Here is a 24,347-nt window from a genome sequence, read left to right on the forward strand (position 1 = left end):
CTGATGGGTGTGGACACTGGAGATATTTTGAAAAGATCTTAAAACACACCATTTTAGCTTTGCATTTCCGTAGTGTGATTTTTGTTTGTTTGTTGTCTGTTTTTAATTGAGATTCATAGGCTCTTATGTTTGAGTAGTAAACACATGTTTTTATTTGAATTGTATTAGTTATTTTTCCCTGTGAAGCGTGTTGAGTTAATGTTTGTAATGTTCTCTAAATAAAGCTTGATTTGATATGGTTAGGCTAGGTTGATTTTATAGACCATATCCTACATTGTAGCCCTATGAGGCCTACATTTTGTGCAAAATTCTCTTGTACAATTTTGGCTACAAAAACCTGCTTGAATCAGACTAAACGCACAGATATTTTGATGCGATATCAGGCCTTTGATGGCCCATTTGGGGTTGATTGAACATTTTTAGAAAGGCTGTAAAATGTCTGTTTCAATCTATGAAATCGGTACAATGGTTCTGGTAAACTCATTCTCACTCTTTAATTATTTTCTACATTTGATGTCTGATTAGGATGAGTGTAGTTTCTCTTCAAGCTGCTAGCTGTTCTGAGGACCATAAGAACTGGGGGAAAATGTGATGGAAACTTATTGTGAGAAAAAAAGTTGAATTGATCTTATTTGTTAAGATCTGATCGGAGTCAAACAAGTGTTAGGCTATGCAATGCTGCAGCCCAATATAACCAATGATGTGTATAAGAACTGAACAAGTTAGTCTAAACTTGGACCTTGCACATACTACACGTAGTAGAATTCAAAGGCCAATTTAGTGTATGTTACAATATTCTTAGAAGCTTGAGGTAGCAGGGTGACCTAATGGGTTCATTTTCATAGTCACTTTTGTAAGTCCTTAGTTACATTTTAACAATATTAGATCGCTCATGTTTTAAAGATAAGACATTAAACAAACAAACAAGCGCAGACCGCGGATACCTTACACGCTGATCATCTGGGCTGAATTTGCACAGGCAAATATTTAGAGTTCTAAATGACGTGGTTATGTGCGACGTGGGGCTTTTTGCGAGAGTTTCTTTGGCCGTCCAACATGGCGTCGTAGGGATTCTGTTGTTGTTGTATTGCACGTAGTTATGTGAAGGAACCCAAGTGGATTCATCTCCATTTATTCAAACTAAACAACTAACTACTAGATTAAATAGTGTCGGTCTCGATTCGGCGGGTATGAGAGAGGTCTGGGAAGACTATGCTGAGATCCACCGGTTTCTTCCTTGGGATTGACTGCCCGTTTTACACGGATAGTTGCAACGTGAAAAGTGTCAAAGATGGGTGCAAAAGACCGTACTGTCACTTCAGACACAGCCAACAGAGACGGGCGTCTTATGGATCAAATGACATAAGAAAATCAAACGAGCTTTACTCCAAACAAAAGGGTGAGTTGCAATTCTATTGTATTAATATTATATGGATTACGTTAGCTAGCTAGCGAGTGTACATTATCATACAGTGGCGTCATAGTGTTTAACTTAGTTATATGTGAAAACATTGAGTAAGTTAAATGATTCCCTTACTGAAGGGTTGACAACACAATTGCAACTTGCACATTACATGTATCCTCTGAATCGGCTATACTGTGTAATTTCTTAGCTGCATTAACTAGTTAGCTAGCTAACTAGAGTCAAGTCCAAGTGATATACTGGGTTTTATTTATTTTGATTGAACCTTTATTTAACTAGGCAGGTCAGTTAAGAACAAATTCTTATTTACAATGACGGCCTACCAAAAGCCCCCCTGCGGGGATGGGGGCCTGGGATTAAACATATATATAAATGAATATAGGACAAAACACATCACAACGAGAGACAACAATGCATAAAGAGAGACCTAAGACATCAACATAGCAAGGCAGCAACATGACAATACAGCATGGTAGCAACACAACATGGCAGCAGCACAAACCATGGTACAAACATTATTGGGCACAGACAACAGCACAAAGTGCAAGAAGGTAGAGACAACAATACATCACACAAAGCAGCCACAATTGTCAGTAAGAGTGTCCATGATTGAGTCTTTGAATGAAGAGATTGAGATAAAGCTGTCCAGTTTGAGTGTTTGTTGCAGCTCGTTCCAGTCGCTAGCTGCAGCAAACTGAAAAGAGGAGTGATCCAGGGATGTGTGCGCTTTGGGGACCTTTAACAGAATGTGACTAGCAGGACGGGTGTTGTATGTGGAGGATGAGGACTGCAGTAGATATCTCAGATAAGGGGAGTGAGGCCTAATAGGGTTTAATAAATAAGCACCCCACAGTGGGTCTTGCGACGGGTATACAGAGATTACCTGTTTACAGAGGAGTATAGAGTGCAGTGATGTGTCCTATAAGGCGCATTGGTGGTAAATCTGATGGCCGAATGGTAAAGAACATCTAGCTGCTCAAGAGCACCCTTACATGCCGTTCTATAAATTATGTCTCCGTAATCTAGCAGGGGTAGGATGGTCATCGGAACAGGGTTAGTTTGTCAGCTCGGGTGAAAGAGGAGCGATTACGATAGAGGAAACCAAGTCTAGATTTAACTTTAGCCTGCAGCTTTGATATGTGCTGAGAGAAGGATAGTGTACCGTCTAGCCACCCTCCCAAGTACTTGTATGAGGTGACTACCTGAAGCTCTATACCCTCAGAGGTAGTAATCACACCTTTGGGAAGAGAGGCATTCTTCTTACCAAACCACATGACCTTGTTCAGAACAAGAAAGCTTGTTGGACACTAAGAAATCTTTGAGAGGGGTAGTTAGAAAACCAGCCCAAAGACCCCTCAGAGACTGCAATACTCCTTAGCTGGCCCTCAAGAATGGAATGGTCTACCGTAACAAAAGCTTTGGCCACGTCAATAAAAAAACACCACAACATTGCTTAGAATCAAGGGCAATGGTGACATCATTGAGGACCTTTAAGATTGCAGTGACACATACATAACCTGAGCGGAAACCAGATTGCATACCAGAGAGAATACTATAGACATCAAGAAAGCCAGTCAGTTGATTATCAACAAGTTTTTCCAACACTTTTGATAAACAGGGCAAAATACAAATAGGCCTATAACAGTTAGGATCAGCTTGACCTCACCCTTTAAATAAAGGACGAACTGTGGCTGCCTTCCAAGCAATGGGAACCACCCCCGAAAGGAGAGAGAGGCTTGGCGATGACAGGGGCAGCAACCTTAAAGAAGAAAGGGTCTAAACCATCTGACCCAGATGGTTTTTGGGGGTCAAGTTTAAGGAGCTCCTTCAGCACCTCACTCTGTGACTGCCTGCAGGGAGAAACTTTGTAGCGGGACAGGGGAAAAAGAGGGAGAAGCATCGGGGATAGTCACATTTAGAAGGGGTGGGAGATGAGGAAATGTTGGACGGGCAACGAGGCATGGCTAAGTCAAATAGAAAACCTGACTTAATGAAGTGGTGATTAAAGAGCTCAGCCATGTGCTTCTTGTCAGTAACTACCACGTCCTCAACATTAAGGGATGCAGCTGTGTCTCTCTGAGGGGGACGTGTCTCTCTCTGACAGGGGGAGGGTAAGTGGTGTACGGATGTTAACCCTTTAGATTGGAATATTTCTGCGTCTCAAGTCAGGTTGGTTGACAACGGCATTTGAAACCTTATTTCACTCCAAGGCAGAACGACTAGAACGTATTCAATGGAACTGTTACAGTACTGTAAAACTGTACATTATTCTTTCTAATCTGTATCTCATGGCTCTCTCCAGAGCAATGCGGCTATGACCCATTCAAACCAGAGGTAGTGAGACCTGAGGAGCAACAGGATGGGGAGCCTGCTGCTGCGACAGTGGACATGGGTGCCTTGGAGCTTGAGTTGGTCAATCGTGCCATCGAGGAGGTACGCAGTGAGGTGGAGCGGGAAAAGAAGAAACTGTCACGAATCGGGGATCAGGAATATGACCCGACCGACAGTTCCCCCAAAGTAGTTACTAAATGGCCAAAACCACTGGCCGTGACATCACACTTGGCGTATGACCCAGGCAGTTATCAGATGACTACAACAGCTGATTACAACCCTACCCCTCGCTCCAGTAAGTACACCTTGGATTCCGACAGCAAAGACAACCATGCCAGCTCCATGGAATATGTGCCCACCTCAGTTACCAAAATAGCTGTGAAAAAGCCTGTTCCTCGAACACAAACTCCTCATCTACACTCTTTGCCTACTAGTCTTAAATACTCCACTATTGCATCCTGCTCCAAGAATAAGTACACAGTGGATCATTCTAAACCATCCACAGACATGGAATATGACCCCCTCTGCAACTATTCAGCAAAAATAGCTGGCAAGAATAAGAAACACCAGAGGACAGGAACTACTAAGGGTGAAGGAAAAAAGAGACCTCACCTGTCAGGGACAGGAAAGCAGTCAACAGATGAGGAATATGTGCCAACCATTAAGAAGCCTCGGCAGGTAATACCAGACCCACTGAAGTACACTGCCAGTTTCTCTGAGTCTGATGAAGAGAGCTCTGGGATAGAGTATCGACCCACCTCTCTCAGCCGTCTGCAGAGGAGGAAAAGCAGCAGTGGGTCAGTGGAGGAAGCCTCAGGTCCAGGGAAAGGAGAGAGGACGGAAGGAGCCGTAGGTGGGCTGAAACAACAGAGGAGTCAGGAGTCTAAAGAGCAGCAGGACGCCGCACACTGGGAGTCAGAGGACTTGGAGAACCAGGAAATAGTAGCTAGGCAGAAAGACAAGCCAGAGACTGAAATAGTGGCAGGTAAAACCAGCCAAGTGAAGAGCAGCAAAGTAAAGAATGTGCATAAATCTGAAAAGGAGTCCAGTAAAAAGAGTGGTGCTGGTGGTGGTAGTAGTAGTAAAAAAGGAGCAGGGGATGGTGAGAAAATAAGTGATTCAAAGAAATCAAGCCACGAAGCTGCAAAGAGAGACCGCAAGAATCAGGGAAAGAAAGAAGAAAAACGCAAGATAAAGGATACATCTATAGACAAAGGCAAGGAGGGAAAGAGTAAGATAAGGACAGACACATTTAAAAGGGAGTCAAGCAAGCTGGAGAATGAGCAAGAAAAGGGAGGTGGGGATAGTAAACTGCAGACTTCAGACAAGGGAAAGGACTCTAAGTTTAAAGAACACAAGAATGGTAAATATGACAGCAATGAAAGAGAAAAAGATTCAAAGAAAGTAAGCAAAGGGAGTTCTAAAATCGGTAAAGACAAGGTGAAGAAAAGCAGCAGTAGCTCCTCTGATGGCAAAACAGGAAAGGTGAAACAAAGATCTCTGAGTCACGTAGATCTGTTTGGTGATGAGAGTATAGAGGAGGAAAGTCAGGAGGATGAGGAAGAGGAGACAATTGTGAGGAAGTCAGCTGCTCCTTTCAAGAGGGGGAGTTTGACTAGGAGGAATGTCTCAGAGCTCACCCCCTCATCCTCAGAGGATGAAGATGTTGGTGCAGAAGATGACGGAGGCTATGGTGACATGGATGATTGTGGGGTGGACTACTCCAGTCTACAGGTGGACATGGACTTTGACCTGGATGATGACCCAATGGAGGAGTGCTTACGGATCTTCAATGAATCCAAGGATGTGAAGACTGAGGACAAGGGAAGGCAAGCCAAGGTACCCATAGATTGCCATGTCCCTTCATTGTTGCTTGTTTTGTATAATATTTCCTTGGTTTAGCATTCACTGCTGTTTATTCTGTTAGTTCAGGTCAGTAATGGTGTCATTATTTTAAGAATGGGACTGAATCGAATGTTTTTGTCTCCAACATCATACTGAACAAAAAAATAAATTCAGTGATTTTACTCCGTTACAGTTCATATAAGGAATCCGGCAATTTAATTAAATTAAATTCATTCATTCATCTCATGACTGGGCAAGGGCGCAGCCATGGGTGGGCCTGTGAGGGCATAGGCCCACCCACTGAGTAGCCAGGCCCAGCCAATCAGAAGTTTTTCCCCACAAAAGGGCTTTTTTAAAGACTGATACTCCTCGGTTTCATCAGCTGTCTGGGGGGCTGGTCTCAGACGATCCAGCAGGTGAAGAACCCGGATTTGGAGGTCCAGGGCTGGCGTGGTTACATGTGGTCTGCGGTTGTGAGGCCGGTTGGATGTACTGCCAAATTCTCTAAAACGACATTGAAGTGGCTTGTGGTAGAGAAATGAAAATCAAATTATCTGGGAACAGCTCTGGTGGATATTCCTGCAGTCAGCATGCCAATTGCGCACTCCCTCAAAATTTGACATATCTGTGGTTTTGTGACAAAACTTCCCATTTTTAATGACTTTTATTGTCCCCAGCACAAGGTGCACCTGAGTAATGACCATGCTGTTTAATCAACTTCTTGATATGCCACACCTATCAGGTGGATGGATTATCTTGGCAAAAGATAAATGCTCACTAACAGGGATGTTAACACATTTATGCACAAAATTTGAGAGGAATAAGCTTTTTGTGCATAAGGAAAATGTCTGGGATCTTTTATTTCAGCTCATGAAACTTGGGACCAGCACTTTACATGTTGCGTTTATATTTTTGTTCAGTATGTATTCGTAGAATATTGTATGAAATGTACTGTACATTTGCTCAAAGTTTCTCTCCCTTCCCAGCCCTCTAAAGATTCGGAGGATGAGGATTCCACAGAGAGCAATCAAACCACTCTTTTCCCCGGTCAGAGGAAAAGGGTTTCACATTTCTCAGCCAAAGGAAGTGTGAGTTTGTTCTCTGGTATTTACCCACCTCTCTATGGTAACTCAAGTAGCAAAAAGCCTTTCATTGATTACAAACTGGATTCTGTGTTTCAGACTGAGGCAACCCCGAAGCCTCCACCATACAGGAGACTGACTGCCCAGGAGATCTGTTACCAGCGTATGCAGATAGCACAGCAGCAGGCTGCCCAGCTGGCTGCAGCTGTGAAGACTGCCTCCACACCCAGCCCTTTCCCTGGGGAGAGGAAGAGAGTAGCCCACCGCCCCACCCCTTTACCATCCTCTTCCAAATCTGGTAGGAAAGCTTGTCCGTTCTTATTTATTTCTTATTGTCGAGAAGGAACCTGCAAGTAAGCATTTCGTTGGACGGTGTATATCATGTGTATCCTGTACATACGACTAATAGTAGTTTCAAGTTTTATCTTCCACACCATGTAGGTCATGTTAATTAACACAGTTTACATACATTACGATTGCACAAACAATATGAGACCAGAGAAGTGTAATTTAAGGTGTGTTGTTGAGAAGCCTTTCTGTATCTGACTGAAGGTCTTGCCGTGGCAAAGTCGGCGGGCAGCAGAGTGTTGTCGCCCACCAGTACCCTCCCAGCAGGTCTCTCTGTGAAGGCCCAAACATCAGCCGGCATCCTGTCAAAGACCACCACCACTGTTGTACAGAAGAGGGTGGCACACACTCCCACAATGAAGGTAACGCCAGACATTTATGTCACAATAACCCATAAAATGGATCTTAGCGTCCATTGTAATTAACATGATCTTTTTTTTCCTCAGAGCTCTGCAATGAAGCGGCCAGTTATTCCCACCGCGTTTGGGGCCAAAGTTCCCACCAACGTCCGCCAGCGATACCTCAACACATTTATAGACGAGTGTATGAAGTTCTGCCCCTCTGAAGACTTGGCCTTCCAAATGGTATGTGAGACCACACAGGGTTGAACTGATTCATCATCAAATCGATCCATGTCTACAGTAAAGTATGTGTGCTCATAGCACAGCTAGTGGTATCCCATTTCAGAGAAGGGTGGATGAGTTATGTTTGTGAAATCTTTGATGTGGGTTCAGTTGGTTTACCCTTAAAACATTTTTAGGTGCTTATTCATGGTGTGCCACTCTCTTTACTTGTATATATGGGTTGATGGTTGTAACAGCTGACGGTCTCTCTAGGCCCTGGAGGAGGAGAAGGTGGTGTATGACCGGAGCAGCAGTAAGAACATATACCTCAATGTGGCAGTCAACTCCCTGAAGAAGCTACGCAGCAAGAGCAGCTCCCCCAACTCACTCGTTGCCAGTATGTCACTGATACATACAGTATCCATGTAGCAATTACAAACGGATGGTGTTTGGTGTAGTTTCAGTGCTCATTGCCATTTGGCACAGATCTAGGAGAAACATTTCCCCCCAAAATCCAATTTTTTTACCATTAGATGAAAAACACCAAGCTAACTGTATATCAGAGTCTTATCGGCTTGCTTGTCTTTCAGTGAACCCTGCAGTGGTGGGGAACAGGAAGTCCCAGTCCCATGAAGAAGTGCTGGGGGGACGCCTCGCTGCCAAGACCAGCTTCACGATAAACAGGACGGGCAAGCAACAGGCAGAGAAACTCAGTGGTGAGTAGCTAGTCCTCGTCTGGTTGGAGCTGGTTTTACTGGCCGCAGAGGCAGTGGGGGTTTGTATCCTAGCTATGTGTTATCTGGTCTGCTGTAGGTGCTACTCTGTACCGGAAGCTGAGGGACTATCTGATGACAGAGGAACGGCTGCAGGAGCATGGATACCCTAGGCCACACCCTGAGCACTCAGGTCGAGCCGTGGTCCACAACGTCCCAGAGAAGAACAACGTTGACCGTAAGTCTTTACAGAGCACCTACAAACCCTCCTCAGTCTGGGGGTGGATCCAATCCTTCTCGACCAGACACATTAAAAAAATGTTCTTCCACTAATCTCTTCTCGTTCCAAGCGTTTGCCAAGGTGTGCTGTCGATGTGGGGCCGAGTATAAGATCAATGCCAACGGCAACTGTGTTCGCAAGGAGGAGTGTAATCACCACTGGGGCCGTCTGCGCAGACATAAAGGTCTGTTTTGTTTTGTCTAATAACTTGTACGTTGTTTTAATTTTTGCAAGATGTTAGGATTTGAATGTAGTTGCCCATTGGATGGAACTAGTAAGGGCTTCTATCCGTCTATGAATAGTGTCGGGAGGCTGGGAAACCAACTACAACTGCTGCTCAGGAACTGTGGGCTCTCCTGGTTGCTCCGTGTCTAAGGTAACACCATGCAGTTCCTCTGCATTGCATTTATACAATCAGAACCCAGTAATAATGTGAATACTGAACTGTTATGGGAACAGAAGGGGGCAGTGTTGTCCATGGCACATCGTGACTGTGCTACTTCATTAGACCTGATGCCTCCTCAGAATCCCATCTCTGTGCTTATATTTAAGAATGAGTAAATTCCACCATTATTTTTAAAAGGTGGTCCACCTTGCGTCTTCTCTGTTCAAAGCAACATGTTCAGGACGGCCGCAAAGAGTCTTTGGGTGGCTACGTTCAGACCTTTGAGAAACAGCTGCCCCCGGATGGCAACTGTGGAGTCTATGCCCTGGACTGTGAGATGGTGAGCTGGCTGCTGCGCTGCTTTCCTTCAGGCACAATTGGCTGTTTGAGTGCTGAGAGTGGCTCTCAATACCTTATATAATGTGTCCTCTCTCTCTTTCTCTCACTCCTCTGTAACAGTGCTACACAAAGCAGGGTCTGGAGCTGACCAGGGTGACTGTTATCAACTCTGAGCTGAAAGTCATATATGACACATTTGTTAAACCTGAAAGTAAAGTGGTAGACTACAACACACGGTAATGGATACAGAAGATCTTTGTTCAGTCTTTAGTGTGGAGATATAGCTAGCATGCGCGCGCACACAAGGACAAAATAACAATGTTCATCATGTTTTGCACAGGTTTTCGGGTGTAACGGAGGAGGACCTGGAGAATGCCAGCATCACCCTGAGAGACGTGCAGGCGGTGATGCTCAACATGTTCAACGCTGAATCCATCCTCATAGGACACAGCCTGGAGAGTGACCTTTTTGCCCTCAAGGTAAACATACACACTCCCCTAATCTGATTTCCCACTGGTCATTATGTGTGTGTGGTTGTGATGTGGCCCACTCACTCTGTACCTCTCTCTGCTGTCTTCATAGGTCATACACAGCACTGTAGTGGACACAGCGATCGTGTTCCCCCATCGCCTGGGCTTGCCCTACAAGCGGGCCCTAAGGAACCTCATGGCAGACCACCTCAAACGCATCATACAGGACAGCGGTGAGCAGCTAAAACCTCATTACCATGTTTATTATTGTTCCTATGATATACAGTTGAAGTCGGAAGTTTACATACACCTTACAACTCAGTTTTTCACCATTCTGACATTTAATCCTAGGTAAAGATTCCCTTTTTTTTAGGTCACCTTAGGATCACCACTTTTTATTTTAAGAATGTGAAATGTCAGAATAATAGTAGAGAGAATTATTTATTTAATCTTTTATTTCATCACAATCCCAGTGGGTCAGAAGTTTACATACACTCAATTAGTATTTGGTAGCATTGCATTTAAATTGTTTAACTTGGGTCAAACATTTCAGGTAGCCTTTCACAAGCTTCCCACAATAAGTTAGGTGAATTTTGGCCCATTCCTCCTGACAGAGCTGGTGTAACTGAGTCAGGTTTGTAGGCCTCCTTGCTCGCACACACTTTTTCAGTTCTGCCCACACATTTTCTATGGGATTGAGGTCAGGGCTTTGTGATGGCCACTCCAATACCTTGACTTTGTTGTCCTTAAGCCATTTTGCCACAACTTTTTAAGTATGCTTGGGGTCAATGTCCATTTGGAAGACCCATTTGTGACCAAGCTTTAACTTTAACTGGTGTCTTGAGATGTTGCTTCAATATATCCACATACTTTTCTTTCCTCATGATGCCATCTATTTTGTGAAGTGCACCAGTCCCTCCTGAGGCAAAGCACCCCCACAACATGATGCTGCCACCCCTGTGCTTCACAGTTGGGATGGTGTTCTTCAGCTTGCAAGCCTCCCCCTTTTTACTCCAAACATAACGATGGTCGTTATGGCCAAACAGTTCTATTTTTGTTTCATCAGACCAGAGGACATTTCTTTGTCCCCATGTGCAGTTGCAAACCGTAGTCTGGCTTTTTTAATAGCGGTTTTGTAGCAGTGGCTTCTTCCTTGCTGAGCAGACTTTCAGGTTATATCGACATATGACTTGTTTTACTGTGGATATCGATACTTTTGTACCTGTTTCCTCCAGCATCTTCACAAGGTCCTTTGCTGTTGTTCTGGGATTGATTTTCACTTTTCGCACCAAAGTACGTTCATCTCTAGGAGATGGTCCCATGGTGTTTATACTTGCGTACTATTGAACGTACAGATGAACGTGGTACCTTCAGGCGTTTGGAAATTGCTCCCAAGGATGAACCAGACTTGTGGAGGTCTACAAAAAAAATTCTGAGGTCTTGGCTGATTTCTTTTGATTTTCCCATGATGTCAAGCAAAAAGGCACAGAGTTTGAAGGTAGGCCTTGAAATACATCCACAGGTACACCTCCAATTGACTCAAATTATGTAAATTAGCCCATCAGAAGCTTCTAAATCCATGACATAATTTTCTGGAATTTTCCAAGCTGTTTTACCTGTCTAGGACTGGCTAGCGGAACCCCTCGCCAACAGCCAATGAAATTGCAGGGCGCCAAATCAACTCAACAGAAATCAAATTTCTCAAACATACAAGTATTAGGCACCATTTTAAAGATACAATTCTCATTGATCCAGCCACAGTGTCTGATTTCAAAAATGCTTTACAGTGAAAGCTCTACAAACAATTATGTTAGGTCACCACCAACTCACAGAAAAACCCAGCCATTTTTCCTGCCAAATAGTGGAGTCACAAAAAGCATAAATAGAGATCAAATTAATCACTAACCTTTGATGATCTTCATCAGATGACACTCATAGGACTTCATGTTACACAATACATGTATTTTTTGTTCGGTAAAGTTCATATTTATATCGAAAAATCTAATTTTACATTGGCGTGTTACGTTCGGTAGTTCCAAAACATAGGGATATTGCAGAGAGCCACATGAATTCATAGAAATACTCATAAATGTTGATGAAAATACAACTATTATACATGGAACTTTAGATACACTTCTCCTTAATGCAACCGCTGTGTCAGATTTCAAAAAAACTTTACGGAAAAAGCATAATCTGAGAATGGCGCCCAAACCAGCCAGAGGAATATCCGCCATGTTGGGTAGTCAACATTATTCATAAATCGCATTATAAATATTCACTCACCTTTGATGATCTTCATCAGAACGCACTCCCAGGAATCGCAGTTCCACAATAAATGCTTGTTTTGTTCGATAATGTCCATCATTTATGTCCATTTATGTTCAATAGCTTCTTTTGTTAGGGCGATCTGGTCCATTCGGACGAAACGTTCTAAAAGTTATTTTACAGGTCGAAGAAACTTGTCAAACTAAGTATAGAAACAATCTTTAGGATGTTTTTATCATAAAAGTTCAATAATGTTCCAACCGGAGAATTCATTGTCTGTAGAAAAGCAATGGAACGCAGGTCACTCGTGAAAGCGCGTGACTGAGAACGAGGCTGTAGGCAGACCCCTTAGTCAAACAGCTCCCATCCGGCCCCCCTTCACATGAGCAGCCTGAAACAACGTTCTAAAGACGGTTGACATCTAGTGGAAGCCTTAGGAAGTGCAAAATAACCCATATCCCACTGTGTATTTGATAGGGGTGAGTTCAAAAACTGCAAACCTCAGATTTCCCACTTCCTGTTTTCTCAGGTTTTTGCCTGCCATATGAGTTTAGTTATACTCACAGACATCATTCAAACAGTTTTATCCAATACTCTATCCAATACTAATAATAATATGCATATATTAGCATCTGGGACTGAGTAGGAGGCAGTTCACTCTGGGCATGCTATTCATCCAAAAGTGAAAATGCTGCCCCCTATCCCAAACAAGTTAAAGGCACAGTCAACTTGGTATATGTAAACTTCTGACCCACTGGAATTGTGATACAGTGAATTTTAAGTGAAATAATCTGTCTGTAAACAATTGTTGGAAAAATTACTTGTGTCGTGCACAAAGTAGATGTCCTAACCGACTTGCCAAAACTATAGTTTGTTAAAAAGACATTTGTGGAGTGGTTGAAAAACTAGTTTTAATGACTCCAACCTAAGTGTATGTAAACTTGTGACTTCAACTGTATACTGGGATATGTAAAAAACAAAATAAAATAAAAAAATAATATGTAAAGTGTTGGTTTCAGGAGCTGAAATGTTCCGTATGCACAAAAATCCTATTTCTCTCAAATGTTGTGCACAAATTTGTTTACATCCCTGATAGTGGGCATTTCTCCTTGGCCAAGATAATCCATCCACCTGAGAGGTGTGGCATATCAAGAAGCTGATTAAACAGCATGATCATTACACAGGTGCACCTTGTGCTGGAGACAATAAAGGCCACTCTAAAATGTGCTGTTTTGTCACACAACACAATGCCACAGATGTCTCAAGTTGAGGGAGAGTATGATTGGCATGCTGACTGCAGGAATGTCCACCAGAGCTGTTGCCAGGATATTGAATGTTAATTTCTCTTCCGTAAACTTCCTCCAATGTCGTTTTAGAGATTTTGGCAAGTATTTTCTAACCGGCCTCACAACCGCAGACCACGTGTAACCAGCCCAGGACATCCACATCCGGCTTTTTCACCTGCAGGATCGTCTGAGACCAGCAACCCGGACAGTTTGCACAACTGAAGAATTTCTGCACAAACTGTCAGAAACAGTCTCAGGGGAGCTCATCTGTGTGCTCGTTGTCCTCACCAGGGTTGTCACAGACTTCAGTGGGCAATTTCTCACCTTCAATGGCCACTGACGCTGGAGATGTGTGCTCTTCACGGATGAATCCCGGTTTCAACTATACCGAGCAGATAGCAGACGGCGTGTGAGCAAGCGGTTTGCTGATGTGAACAGAGTGCCCCGTAGTATGGGCAGGCATAAGCTATGAACAACTAACACAATTGCATTTTATTGATGTAAATTTAAATGCACATGGCCCCGTGTTGCAAGGATCTGTACACAATTCCTGTAAGCTTAAAATGTCCCAGTTCTTCCATGGCCTGCATACTCACCAGACATGTTACCAATTGAGCATGTTTGGGATGATCTGGATCGACGTGTACGACAGCGTGTTCCAGTTTCCTCCAATATCCAGTAACTTCACACAGCCATTGAAGAGGAGTGGGACAGCATTGACAGGCCACAATCAACAGCCTGATCAACTCTATGGGAAGGAGATGTGTCGCACTGCATGAGGCAAATAGTGGTCACACCAGATACTGACTGGTTTTCTGATCCATGCCCCTACTTTTTTTGGTACATTTTCTGTGACCCACAGATGCATATCTGAATTTCCAGTCGGTCATATTGAAATCCATAGATTAGGGCCTAATGAATTTACAGTATTTCAATTGACTGATTTCCTTTATATGAACTGTAACTCAGTAAAATCTTTGAGATTGTTGCTTTCCTATTTTTGGTCACATGTCAACAAATCCTTAGTAGGCCATTTCCCTCTCTCTGGTTTCAGTTGAAGGTCATGACTCCAGTGAGGATGCCTGCGCCTGCATGGAGCTTATGATGTGGAAGATCCGAGAAGACGCCAAGGTGAAGAGGTGACCTCTGCCTTCTCTTCCCAGCCCACCTCCCCTCTAACCGGACTGCTGCAGACATACAGGGATGGAGAGAGGCGGGGCGCTGGAGGCCCGGAGAAAGAACTATCAGTCTGAGAAGCCATCAGCCCAGCACTTGACAAGAAAGAAGTAGCAGGAACGCTTCAGGTATTCCAAAACAGCCACAGCACATGTGTTCCACTGACTGGGATAGGACCTTGACAGAGGGTGAGAATAGGCTCCTCTGCAGAGATCTGCACAGACAGCCAAATCACTACGTTGCCTGGACAGGTGGGCCAAAGTGAACAGGTGCTGCTCCGGCCTTGTTGGAATACAGCAGAGCCAGAGCCCTCGATGGAGCAAGCAGGGAAAGAGCAGAAATCAGCAGTGTTTTAATTGACTGTTTAGGCATTTCATTAATAAGATCCATGATCATGATTGTCACCAGTTTTGGTTGGTATCTATTCTTCTCTTCCCGCCATCTATTTCTGAAAGAGGGGGGGGGTTTACATCGATGGCTCCCATCAAATATAACCTTTCTATCAAATGAAAATGACAGACTTGTCAGGGCATTGGACTTGTTCACATTGTTAGGGTGAAAATGCTATTGCTGCCGAGCTGCATCCTTGGCCCAACTTGCACTCTGTTCTCACGTTACATTAAATGTGGTCAGTCTCTTAGTATTTTGGTGGCTCTCAAACTTGATTCATCATGACGGACTTGGTCAGAACCCAAACCAGAAATATGAATGTCTAAAATTGTCCTGGAGTGGTTGATTAGAGATATTGTGTTGAATAGCTTGACTATGAGCTTCACCATCTCTGTTCTGTACACGGCATTAAAGTAACTTAGTTTCTATCTTTGCCTGTGTCCACATTATGCAGCAATTTAGTTATTCAATGTAGACCGATATGAAACCGTTTATATTAAATAACGCCTATAATTTTTTTATATGGTATAACACATACTGGTAGAAAAAACTTCTGCTGTAAATTGTTTTCTTTTGTATTATCTTTTTCTATTAAAAAGATTGAAAATATCTGGTTTACTTAATAATTTCAAAGTAAACCTTTTTTTCTGCCTATGTCAAAGCAGGATAAACATAACATCACTAACAAGAAGTGCCTTCTTCACTGAGTATACAAAACATTATGAACACCATGACATAGACTGACCAGGTGGAAGATCCCTTATTGATGTCACCTGTTAAATTCACTTAAATCAGTGTAGCTGAAGGGGAGGAGACAGGTTAAATAAGTATTTTTAAGCATTGAGACATGGGGTATGTATGTGTGCCGTTCAGAGGGGTAAATGGACATGACTTAAGTTCCAAACACCAGTTAGTGTCAATAACTGCAACGCTGCTGGGTTTTTCACACTCAACAGTTTCCCGTGTGTATCAAGAATGGTCCACCACCCGAAGGACATCCAGCCAACTTGACACAACTGTGGGAGGCATTGTAGTCTACATGGTACATGGGCCAGCATCCCTGTGGAACGCTTTCGACACCTTATAGAGTCCATGCCCCAACGAATTGAGGCTGTTCTGAGGGCAAAAGGGAGGTGAAGGGGGGGCTCAATATTAGTACGGTGTCCTTAAAGTTTTGTACACAGTGTGTAATATATAGTTTTCCAAATGTAGGTTAAGGTTTATTTATGTTAGTGTATATCATGTGTGTTTATAGTACAGTACATTATTGCTATTGCAGCTGTCATATCTCTCTACCCTGTGTGTGTACTCTGACGGAAGGTGCGTTGAAATTGTCTCCTTTTCTTCTCAGATTTGTTAGGGATACAAAACGGGACAGAAATGCTAAGTGGAGAGGCCCATTCTTTATTTTTCACCAGGCTCCACATTTTTGCCTCTTGAGCTCCTCCCGTCACATGTCACCATGCATTTCCCCAACTGAGGCCAGAGATCTCTTGACCCCAGGTATTAAAGACCTAGTTAGCACAGATCAATAACCACACAGTATTCTACTGACAGGGAGGGGGGATACCTAGTGTTTGAATGCAGCAGAGATTTGAGCATGTGGGGAGAAGCATCTCTAAAAGCGTCTAGAGGTCTTCATTATCAAAATCGATCAGTGTGCTCCCTCTGTTCACCTTTGACTGCTGGGGGTCGGTAGGGGCCAGGGTTGGTGCTGGCTCTGTGCAGGCGGGAGCACTCATGCTTACCCCATGCTGGAGAAGTCTGGTTTATCCCCCAAAACACTGAACAGGAGTTACCCACTAACCACATCCCTATCAAACTTATTGAGAGAATTTGTTTCATGACCTTTGAATTATTTTGAACTTTTTCTACTTTGGTTAGGTTCCTTTAAAGTATATTGTTAACTTATTATTGTATGATCCCAGTTGTACTGTGTATCAATGACATATTGTGACAGGACAGCATAGTGTTTGATGCTTAGGACTGAAAAGTGCTCAACCTTTCCTGAATAAACATTTCATATTGACCTAAAAGCTAACAAGTTATTTTTTTCATGAGTTGAAATGTAAATGATTTTCTGCAGTTACCTTAAACGAATCTGTGTGAATCATAGCAGCTGCATGCAATTTGACTAAGGCCTTTGTTTTGACTTTGGATTATGGCTCATAATAGGCGAGTCCATTTGAAAGATCATCTGTGTGTGCTCTCTTTGGTCCTCGCCAGCCTCTACCCGGCCCTCCGCTGCTTCCCTTGACCCCCCAGGCGGGCCTAGCAGCCGCCTGTCCCTCTCTCTGTCATTAACTCAGACTCATGCTGCCCAATTAAGTGACTGATCTTTACTCAGTTTCTCATATTGAGCTGCCTGTGGCAAATCTCCCTGGGGGTTGGGTGGAGATCATATGAAGTTAATACCTCTAGGCCTCATAAGAATGGAATGACTAATGCCCAGTTAACCAAAATCAATGAGTTTCAGAGATCCCAATGCTCCACTTCAGATCTATTAGATGAGCTTGATAGATTGGTTTGAGGCTGGTTGGACGATTTTAATGGCTGATAGTTATGAGAGCAACTGGTAGGGATGAGTTAAACATTTTTCAAATTATATTAATATATGCTGTTCAGGCTCTATGTCCTTAGCATTCAATATTACTCAATGTGTTTTATTCTATTTTTTATTCTAAAGCAGTTATTCAATGGTAAAGGGACAACACAGATACCCCTATAGCTCCTATTTATTATTTGTGTGTCATAGCTAGTGTCAGGGCTCACGCGTGATCCTGGCACACACTGGGGCTTAAGAAGAGCTACTGACCTGCCGCTCGCTATCCCTGTCCCCTATGGGTGAAAGGGCAGCTGGCCCCATCGATTTCCCCCAATGAAGAAGTCTTCAGCCCCTTACCCGCTTTCTTCTGGTCCCCATGTCCCAGTCCTGACTGGGCAGGCCTGAAGGCCTCTAATGTGTTAGCGTGCCGATCGATCCAGTTGGTGTCCAAGGGGCCTCTCCTTTGAGATGCTCTCCCACTGTTAACTGACAACTACAAAGCTCCTGTCTTGATAGCCACTTGTCAATACAAATTTCCACTATTGATAAGTAATTAAAGAGAGAGGTGCTTTAGGGGTTGTTCCTCGGACTGCTGCTCTCAAACGGAAACATCTGCTCAACCGGAGACATTAACAAAAACACTTTTAGAATACAAAACCAGCCCCCCTCTGCCCTCTCCAGGCTCTCCTGTATTTTTTTTTTTTCACCAATCTGAATATTATTAAAACAACATTCAGTGGATGGGCAGGATGGAACACATTGGAGAAACTGGTAGCTTTTTGTTCTTCCAGCTGTTCCTACTCCAAAGTGTTTGATAGTGGGAGTATGAACTTGCCATTTCTTGTTTCATTCATAGCATGAGAATTTGAGCTTTTACCAAACAATCATTTCTTGTGATCTATTACACACAATTTTGCTGTCAGGATTGCTTTCTCCTTGTGCAACATGCCATGCAACAGGAAAAAAAATCATGTTTTGTCCGTGATTATATTTTTCACCTTTCCAACAGTATTTTTATTTTACATATAGGCCCGATAATACGCCTACTGCAGTTAGATCTACATGCTCCTAGCTGCTTGATGGTGAAACCATTGTGACGTGACTAACTAAGGATAGATAACCTTTGTCTTTTAGTTCCAGTAATCCGTGCATGTGTAAGTGGATCCACCAGGAAGAGGATAACTCCCTTAAGATCTTTTAAACACTACGGGAGGGACTGCAAGCCAGTAACTTATTTTTGCCTCTGTTCTCACAGTAATCCAGGTTATTTGCAGAAATGATATTCTCAACTGTGTTGAAAAGACATGGCATGTGAATCATAATGCCTGCTGATAGATCCAGTTTCAAATTGTGAATTTTGAGACATTGCTTACAGACACACATCATTGGACATCTGTGTATTCTTCCAGTTCTATCACCTACTATTTAATGGATGGTCTGGGGTTTAAAACAAACAAAGCAATCAGTGAGGAGCCCTTTGGATGACTTGGAACAGTGGGAGAAATCAGTAAGAACATCCCTTATTTCGAGTGGAACCCAGTTCTGTGGGGATTGGGAGGAGGTGTGTCTTTTGGAGGAGAAGGTTTCCAGGAGGGCAGTGGGTTGGGGTGGTGGCTATGGAAAGGGGGTTGCACACAACCAGAGTCTTTGTGTCTTTAATCCCCCCAGCCAACACAGCTTTGGCCAGGTTTCATCATGAAAGTGCCATGAAATAACTACTTTTTTTTTCTTAGCAGTAAATCTCCCCTAATCCTGCGGGCTGAGGAGACAAAGGCCTCTGGGACCTAATCCTGGACCTTTTAGTGAGGTTCCGGGGCTGGCCTACAGAACCTCTACTAAATGTCTTCTTTTTATCAGACACTTATATAGCTTGACAGCCAAGAACAGCGGGAAAAAAGCTAAGAACATATATCCACATATTTTAGGAATCTAAATGTATGAACAAGTACTGTACAAGTATGAACAAAAATGTTACCTTTTATGCCAAATGTTCAGTTCCTATTGGGCAAAACAACTACAAAAAATATAATGTATCCGACAAGTATTGAACGAGTTTGTAGTCACTAGCTTGATAAAGTCATTATTCAAATGGGGGACTAGATAAATGAAGTGCTTTCATTTCTAAGCATAAAACAAATATATTAAAATATACGCTCAAAATAAAAGGTATACTGTCACCTAATATTAAACATTTGATCTCAAATCCAAAATGCTGGAGTATAGAGACAAATTTAAAAATGTAGCTTCACTGTACAAATACACATGGTGGTGAGTGTATATATTGCCAAAGAAAAAGGCATGGGATTGTGTGACCCCTGAGACTGACTGTGGGTCACTGATAAAATGCAGCAGACATTTTAACAGAAATATGCCTGATAGTGAGGGAACCACCCAAGAGGTCTAAGAAATACATTCACTACACCCACAATAACATCTGCTAATCACGTCTATGTGACCAGTAACATTTGATTTGATTTGACCTTTAGTCATGGTATTATGCAATTAAACTCCTACAGAAATAGCGGAATCGAGGGCAAAAATGAAAACATCTTAATGTATCGCCGGCCAGACTTTTGCCTTGAGGTTCAGAGTAAAAGAAAAGAATGAACGTTTCAGTAACAAATTGAAGATGAGAACACAGAGGGCTGTTAAAAACAGTGAGGTGGCTGCTTTTCGCTCCAGTTGTGGTAATGGCCCCTCTCCTGACTGTATGGCTGGTGTACTTGGTGTGTGTTTTACCCTGACTCTGGGACACAACTGATACTCGTGGGAAGCATAATCTGTCACTGAATGCTTAGCCTTCCCACCCTTCGCACCTCCGCTAAGGCCTTAGTGGAATTTACATGTCTAAACCCTTCAGCCTAAAGCTAGAGCTGGGTTATTGGAGATGATCTTATTGGAGAGTGTTACAATTTGAAATGTGTCAGAATGCACAGGTGTGCCAGGACTTTGGGGTGAGGAGAAATACATTTTGTTAGATGGACTGTGATATCCATACTAGTAATTGTGTTTTCATATTTTCATTCCACAAGATACAGATTTCATTGCACCAGTAGTAACATTTGGATATCATATTTCTATTCCGATACATATTTAATTCCAACATAATACTTTACATGAAAATATATTGTACACACCATTGGCTTAGAGCATGATTTAGTCATGGATACTGAAGTTCTGAAAGTTTCTCAGGGTGTGCAGTGCAGCAGCCTACTTTCACAAAGTGTAATGTCATGTTTACTGCATTTGTGAAAAGAAGTTGAGTTTAATTCAAGTGTTACTGAAAAACACACTCCACCTAACCTATTTGCAAATGAGGAAAAACCATTTGCATGTTGTGTTTTATCACTATTTTCCTTATTTTGGTGGGATAATAGTTCTCTTTGAGGAGATTTTGAATCTGGCTCAGTTGAACCTTAGGAAATTGGTCTCAATGGCCAATGTCCAAATTGTGTTTCACAGGCTGACAGTTTATGGGCTAAATATGTAGCCTGTTAGCAAAACAAACTGCAAAGCAAACCCCTTCCAAGTGGAGATTGACAAAGCAGGGAGTTTGGGAGAAAGGAGGCTGAAAACAGGGAACAATCAACGGCTGTTATTTTAATCTGGCCTGCCACTGAGATTAGCAGACTACATTGTTTTAATTGTTTTAACAGGAGCGAATGAAACGCTCGTTTTATTGAGGGGGGATCCTTTGCGTAAATCTCCCCAAATTCAATAGTTTAAAAAACTTGAGGCATTGGACCCCCTCTTTTCCCTCATCCCACCTAATCCAGGGTAATACCTTTCTTTCTATTGGCTAACGGTTGAGGGGAGCTGGAGTAAATGTTTCTTTAAAAAGTCGTGGGTGAGAATGGTCTTCAGATAATTAGATCCATGCCACGACAAAGGGTAGCGGCGTACGAGGATAAGGCCTGCATTTCAAACTATTGGACTGTATAGGTGGACTTCGAAAAGCTCACGAGAATAGGTTCATTTCTGCTGTTTTGTGTGCTTCTCAGGTAAAAGAAAAAAGACTGCAGATATTATACTTAAAAAAAAATCTGATCTTTGTTTTGAAATTTGTTTTCTGGATGTTGGTAGCCTACTGAAGTAAATTGGCAATGGTTTATGCGTAAAGAATAATAACTTTCAATTACTTTTAATGATCAAGAAAGTTGCTTATGTTTACCATTTGTTCTGTTTTTATTTGAGTTCAGACTGTAGCCTAAATCCAAATTGCACAGTGCAAGCGTCCTACATAAATTGTACAGTAAGCTATAGGCTATATACTTTTTTTCCATTGTATGCCTAGTTAGTATGGTGTAAGGCCCATATAACTTAAACCGTTTTACCATATGGATTTAGGTCCGCTATGAATGCCTTAAATTTCTGCGGGGGATCGGACAGTGGCAACGGAGTCTATCCTCTGCACAGCGTCAACTCCGTCTTTTTCGACCTCCACCACCAGATGGCAGACCAGTACCCGATTTATCCATCAACCAATCCCTCCTCGGTCCACACGTTCTCTGTTGCTGAAAGACTTGCAGGTATTTAGAGTAGACTACTGTCATTTATGACTGTGTCTATAATCGATGCATGCAATCAAACAAGTTTTCTAGTTATAGTTTTAGGGCTCCCGAGTAGCGCAGCGGTCTAAGGCACTGCAGTTCAGTGCTAGAGGCGTCACTACAGACACCCTGGTTCAAATCCAGGCTGTATCACAACCGGCATACAGTGCGCAGCCCTATGGGAGTCCCATAGGGCTACGCACAATTGGCCCAGCGTCGTCGAGGGTTTGGCCAGTGTAGGCTGTCATTGTAAATAAGAATGTGTTCTTGCCTAGTTAAATAAAGGTTATATTTTAAAAATCACAACATTTAAAATTTGTCATTCAAAACATTGCAGCTGAACTTGTATTCTATTGTCAAAAGACCTGTTTCCCACCTGAAAAAGTTGTTGAAATTGATAATTGTCATGCTGGTATTTTCAGTGTAGCCTGATATCTCCCAACCCTCCGACTGTTTCACCACCTCTAATCTTGTTGTGGCTTGTCTTCTGTCCCCACAGAGTTGATACTGGAGGCCCGTTATGGGAACCAGCAGAAGCAGCGTCGGATCCGCACAGCCTTCACTGTGTCTCAGTTACAGGCTCTAGAGAAAGCCTTCCAGCAGACCCAGTACCCTGATGTAGGTATGAGAGAGAGACTGGCTGTCTGCACCAATCTGCCTGAGGCTCGCATTCAGGTCAGTAAAGGTCGCTCTTCGAAGAGGACCAGCCTGTGTGCATGCTTTCATTCATAATATTTATTTGAACTGCTGCTTTTAGGAACTTTATTCTTGTGATATATATAACAGCTGTGGTGCTATTACCTTTTTAAACATTTGATCAATATTACTGTTATAGACACGTCAACCCTTCACCAATAACAAAATAATATGCTCCTCCAGGTGTGGTTTAAGAACAGAAGAGCAAAGTTCCGTAAGGGACAGAGATGCTCCCCTCTTCCCAGAGAGCAAAGCCTGGAGGAACCATATCAAACCAAGGCAGGGGGTGAAGAGAGGAGTACCAAGGATTCAAAAACACAAAGTGAAATAGCTCCTCTCTGGGAAGTCAGTGATGCTCCTACCATTTCTTGTCCTGGAGACTCCATTGTATCTCAGAACCACTCAAGATTACATTCTCCTCCCGTTTTTCCCTTTGTGGGTGGAGAACGGTACCACCTTCCACATCATCAGGCTTTAGGGATGCTGTCAGCTGGCCTACATTTCACCCCCACATTCTGGCCCATTCTACAGCAACACAGCCCAGCTATAGGAGTTGCCCCACCGGTTGGTAAAAACTGCAGCCTTTCCCTTCAGACTTCCTGTCCCAGTAAAGCTGTACCCACCCCCAACCTGGGTCTATAACTGCACTACCAACAACAACAACTTCTCTTCAGTGTGTGTTGGCAAAAAGGGACTCAAAGGAGGAAATCGTACACTGCTGCACTGGTGTCAACATGGACACAGATAAACTACTGATTTTATACTTTGACTCTGTACAACTTTGTGATTACAAGGATCCTTTGCTAATTGTCCTGGTAGAGTGCATCTGACAAGTGAATATGTCTGTAGATAAGTTTGATTAAGAAACACTCAAAAGGGCTAGTATGTTGTGTTGTTGTGAGCATTCGGGATTGCAACCTGGAGTGGATTGGTACATGCTTCATTTGCATAAAGATGTTACTTTCAGTTTTTACTCACTTATCACAAGCACTTAGGAGAATAGAGAATTGTGATGTGGTTTGGGGCACTTTTCTTTTCACTTTTCAAATCGAATATCCATTTGTTCAAGACAATTTTCTGTAATGTCTCACAGTAGGACTCTTTATTCCTATCCTATGTTCATTTTATGGTTATACACAACAAAACCATAATTCAACTCGATGTGAATTTTAAAATGTATTATGAATAAAATGATTTTGAATGTCTTTTTAGTTTACATTTGTTTATTCTGCATATAGGCAGTTCCCTGGTAACAGAATAATGCTGAAATAGCAGTGTTGCTTCTGTCCCTCTCCACTCCCCTACCTGGGCTCGAACCAGGGACCCTCTGCACACATCAACAACTGCCTCCCATGAAGCATCGTTACCCACCGCTCCACAAAAACCACAGCCCTTACAGAGCAAGAGAAACTACTTCAGAGACGTCAACGATTGAAACGCTATTAGCTCACTGCTAACTAGCTATCCATTTCACACCGGTCACACTAAGACGCATATGTATAAAACATTTCAACAACGTAGCTCAGGCAGTAGGATCTATTTATATGCAGATGATCCAGTTTAATACTCTGCTGGCTGCTCCCCGGATTTAGTGTTAAACGCTCTACAACAAAGCTTTCTTAGTGTCCAACAAGTTTTCTCTGCCTTAACCTTGTTCTGA

The 24,347-nt window shown here is 42.8% G+C and overlaps 2 protein-coding genes across 4 annotated transcripts; both read left to right on the forward strand.

The window, feature by feature from the left end:
• Positions 1-1,050: 1,050 nt before the first annotated feature.
• On the forward strand, positions 1,051-16,932 carry LOC115144963 (RNA exonuclease 1 homolog). 2 transcript variants are annotated; one of them, XM_029686133.2, is made up of 16 exons: positions 1,051-1,399; positions 3,726-5,593; positions 6,586-6,687; positions 6,781-6,979; positions 7,234-7,391; positions 7,476-7,613; positions 7,866-7,989; positions 8,183-8,308; positions 8,406-8,543; positions 8,656-8,769; positions 8,888-8,961; positions 9,200-9,310; positions 9,430-9,545; positions 9,650-9,788; positions 9,892-10,012; positions 14,385-16,932. In XM_029686133.2, the coding sequence occupies exons 1-16, from the start codon at positions 1,213-1,215 to the stop codon at positions 14,471-14,473; spliced, it is 3,804 nt and encodes a 1,267-aa protein (XP_029541993.1). In that variant the 5' UTR covers positions 1,051-1,212; the 3' UTR covers positions 14,474-16,932. The 2 variants fall into 2 exon arrangements, 1 of the variants encoding a protein (XP_029541993.1); XR_003865889.2 differs by lacking the exons at positions 9,650-9,788; positions 9,892-10,012; positions 14,385-16,932 and having other exon boundaries at positions 9,169-9,310; positions 9,430-9,518.
• On the forward strand, positions 14,547-23,892 carry LOC115145466 (diencephalon/mesencephalon homeobox protein 1-like). Of its 2 annotated transcripts, none has more exons than XM_029686999.2 (4): positions 14,547-14,634; positions 21,789-21,970; positions 22,491-22,666; positions 22,871-23,892. In XM_029686999.2, the coding sequence occupies exons 2-4, from the start codon at positions 21,796-21,798 to the stop codon at positions 23,327-23,329; spliced, it is 810 nt and encodes a 269-aa protein (XP_029542859.1). In that variant the 5' UTR covers positions 14,547-14,634; positions 21,789-21,795; the 3' UTR covers positions 23,330-23,892. The 2 variants fall into 2 exon arrangements, with proteins under 2 accessions (XP_029542859.1, XP_029542858.1); XM_029686998.2 differs by lacking the exon at positions 14,547-14,634 and adding an exon at positions 19,708-21,442.
• Positions 23,893-24,347: the final 455 nt, after the last annotated feature.

The sequence above is a fragment of the Oncorhynchus nerka genome, linkage group LG17, assembly GCF_034236695.1.
Source record: "Oncorhynchus nerka isolate Pitt River linkage group LG17, Oner_Uvic_2.0, whole genome shotgun sequence".
NCBI lineage: Eukaryota > Metazoa > Chordata > Actinopteri > Salmoniformes > Salmonidae > Oncorhynchus > Oncorhynchus nerka.

Coding starts and splice junctions, on each gene's coding strand:
- LOC115144963 (XM_029686133.2), top strand. CDS start 1,213: ATGCTGAGATCCACCGGTTTCTTCCTTGGGATTGACTGCCCGTTTTAC. Junction 6,980..7,233: donor ACCATCCTCTTCCAAATCTG/GTAGGAAAGCTT, acceptor ATCTGACTGAAG/GTCTTGCCGTGGCAAAGTCG. Junction 8,544..8,655: donor AGAGAAGAACAACGTTGACC/GTAAGTCTTTAC, acceptor TCTCGTTCCAAG/CGTTTGCCAAGGTGTGCTGT.
- LOC115145466 (XM_029686999.2), top strand. CDS start 21,796: ATGAATGCCTTAAATTTCTGCGGGGGATCGGACAGTGGCAACGGAGTC. Junction 21,971..22,490: donor TGTTGCTGAAAGACTTGCAG/GTATTTAGAGTA, acceptor CTGTCCCCACAG/AGTTGATACTGGAGGCCCGT. Junction 22,667..22,870: donor TGCCTGAGGCTCGCATTCAG/GTCAGTAAAGGT, acceptor ATGCTCCTCCAG/GTGTGGTTTAAGAACAGAAG.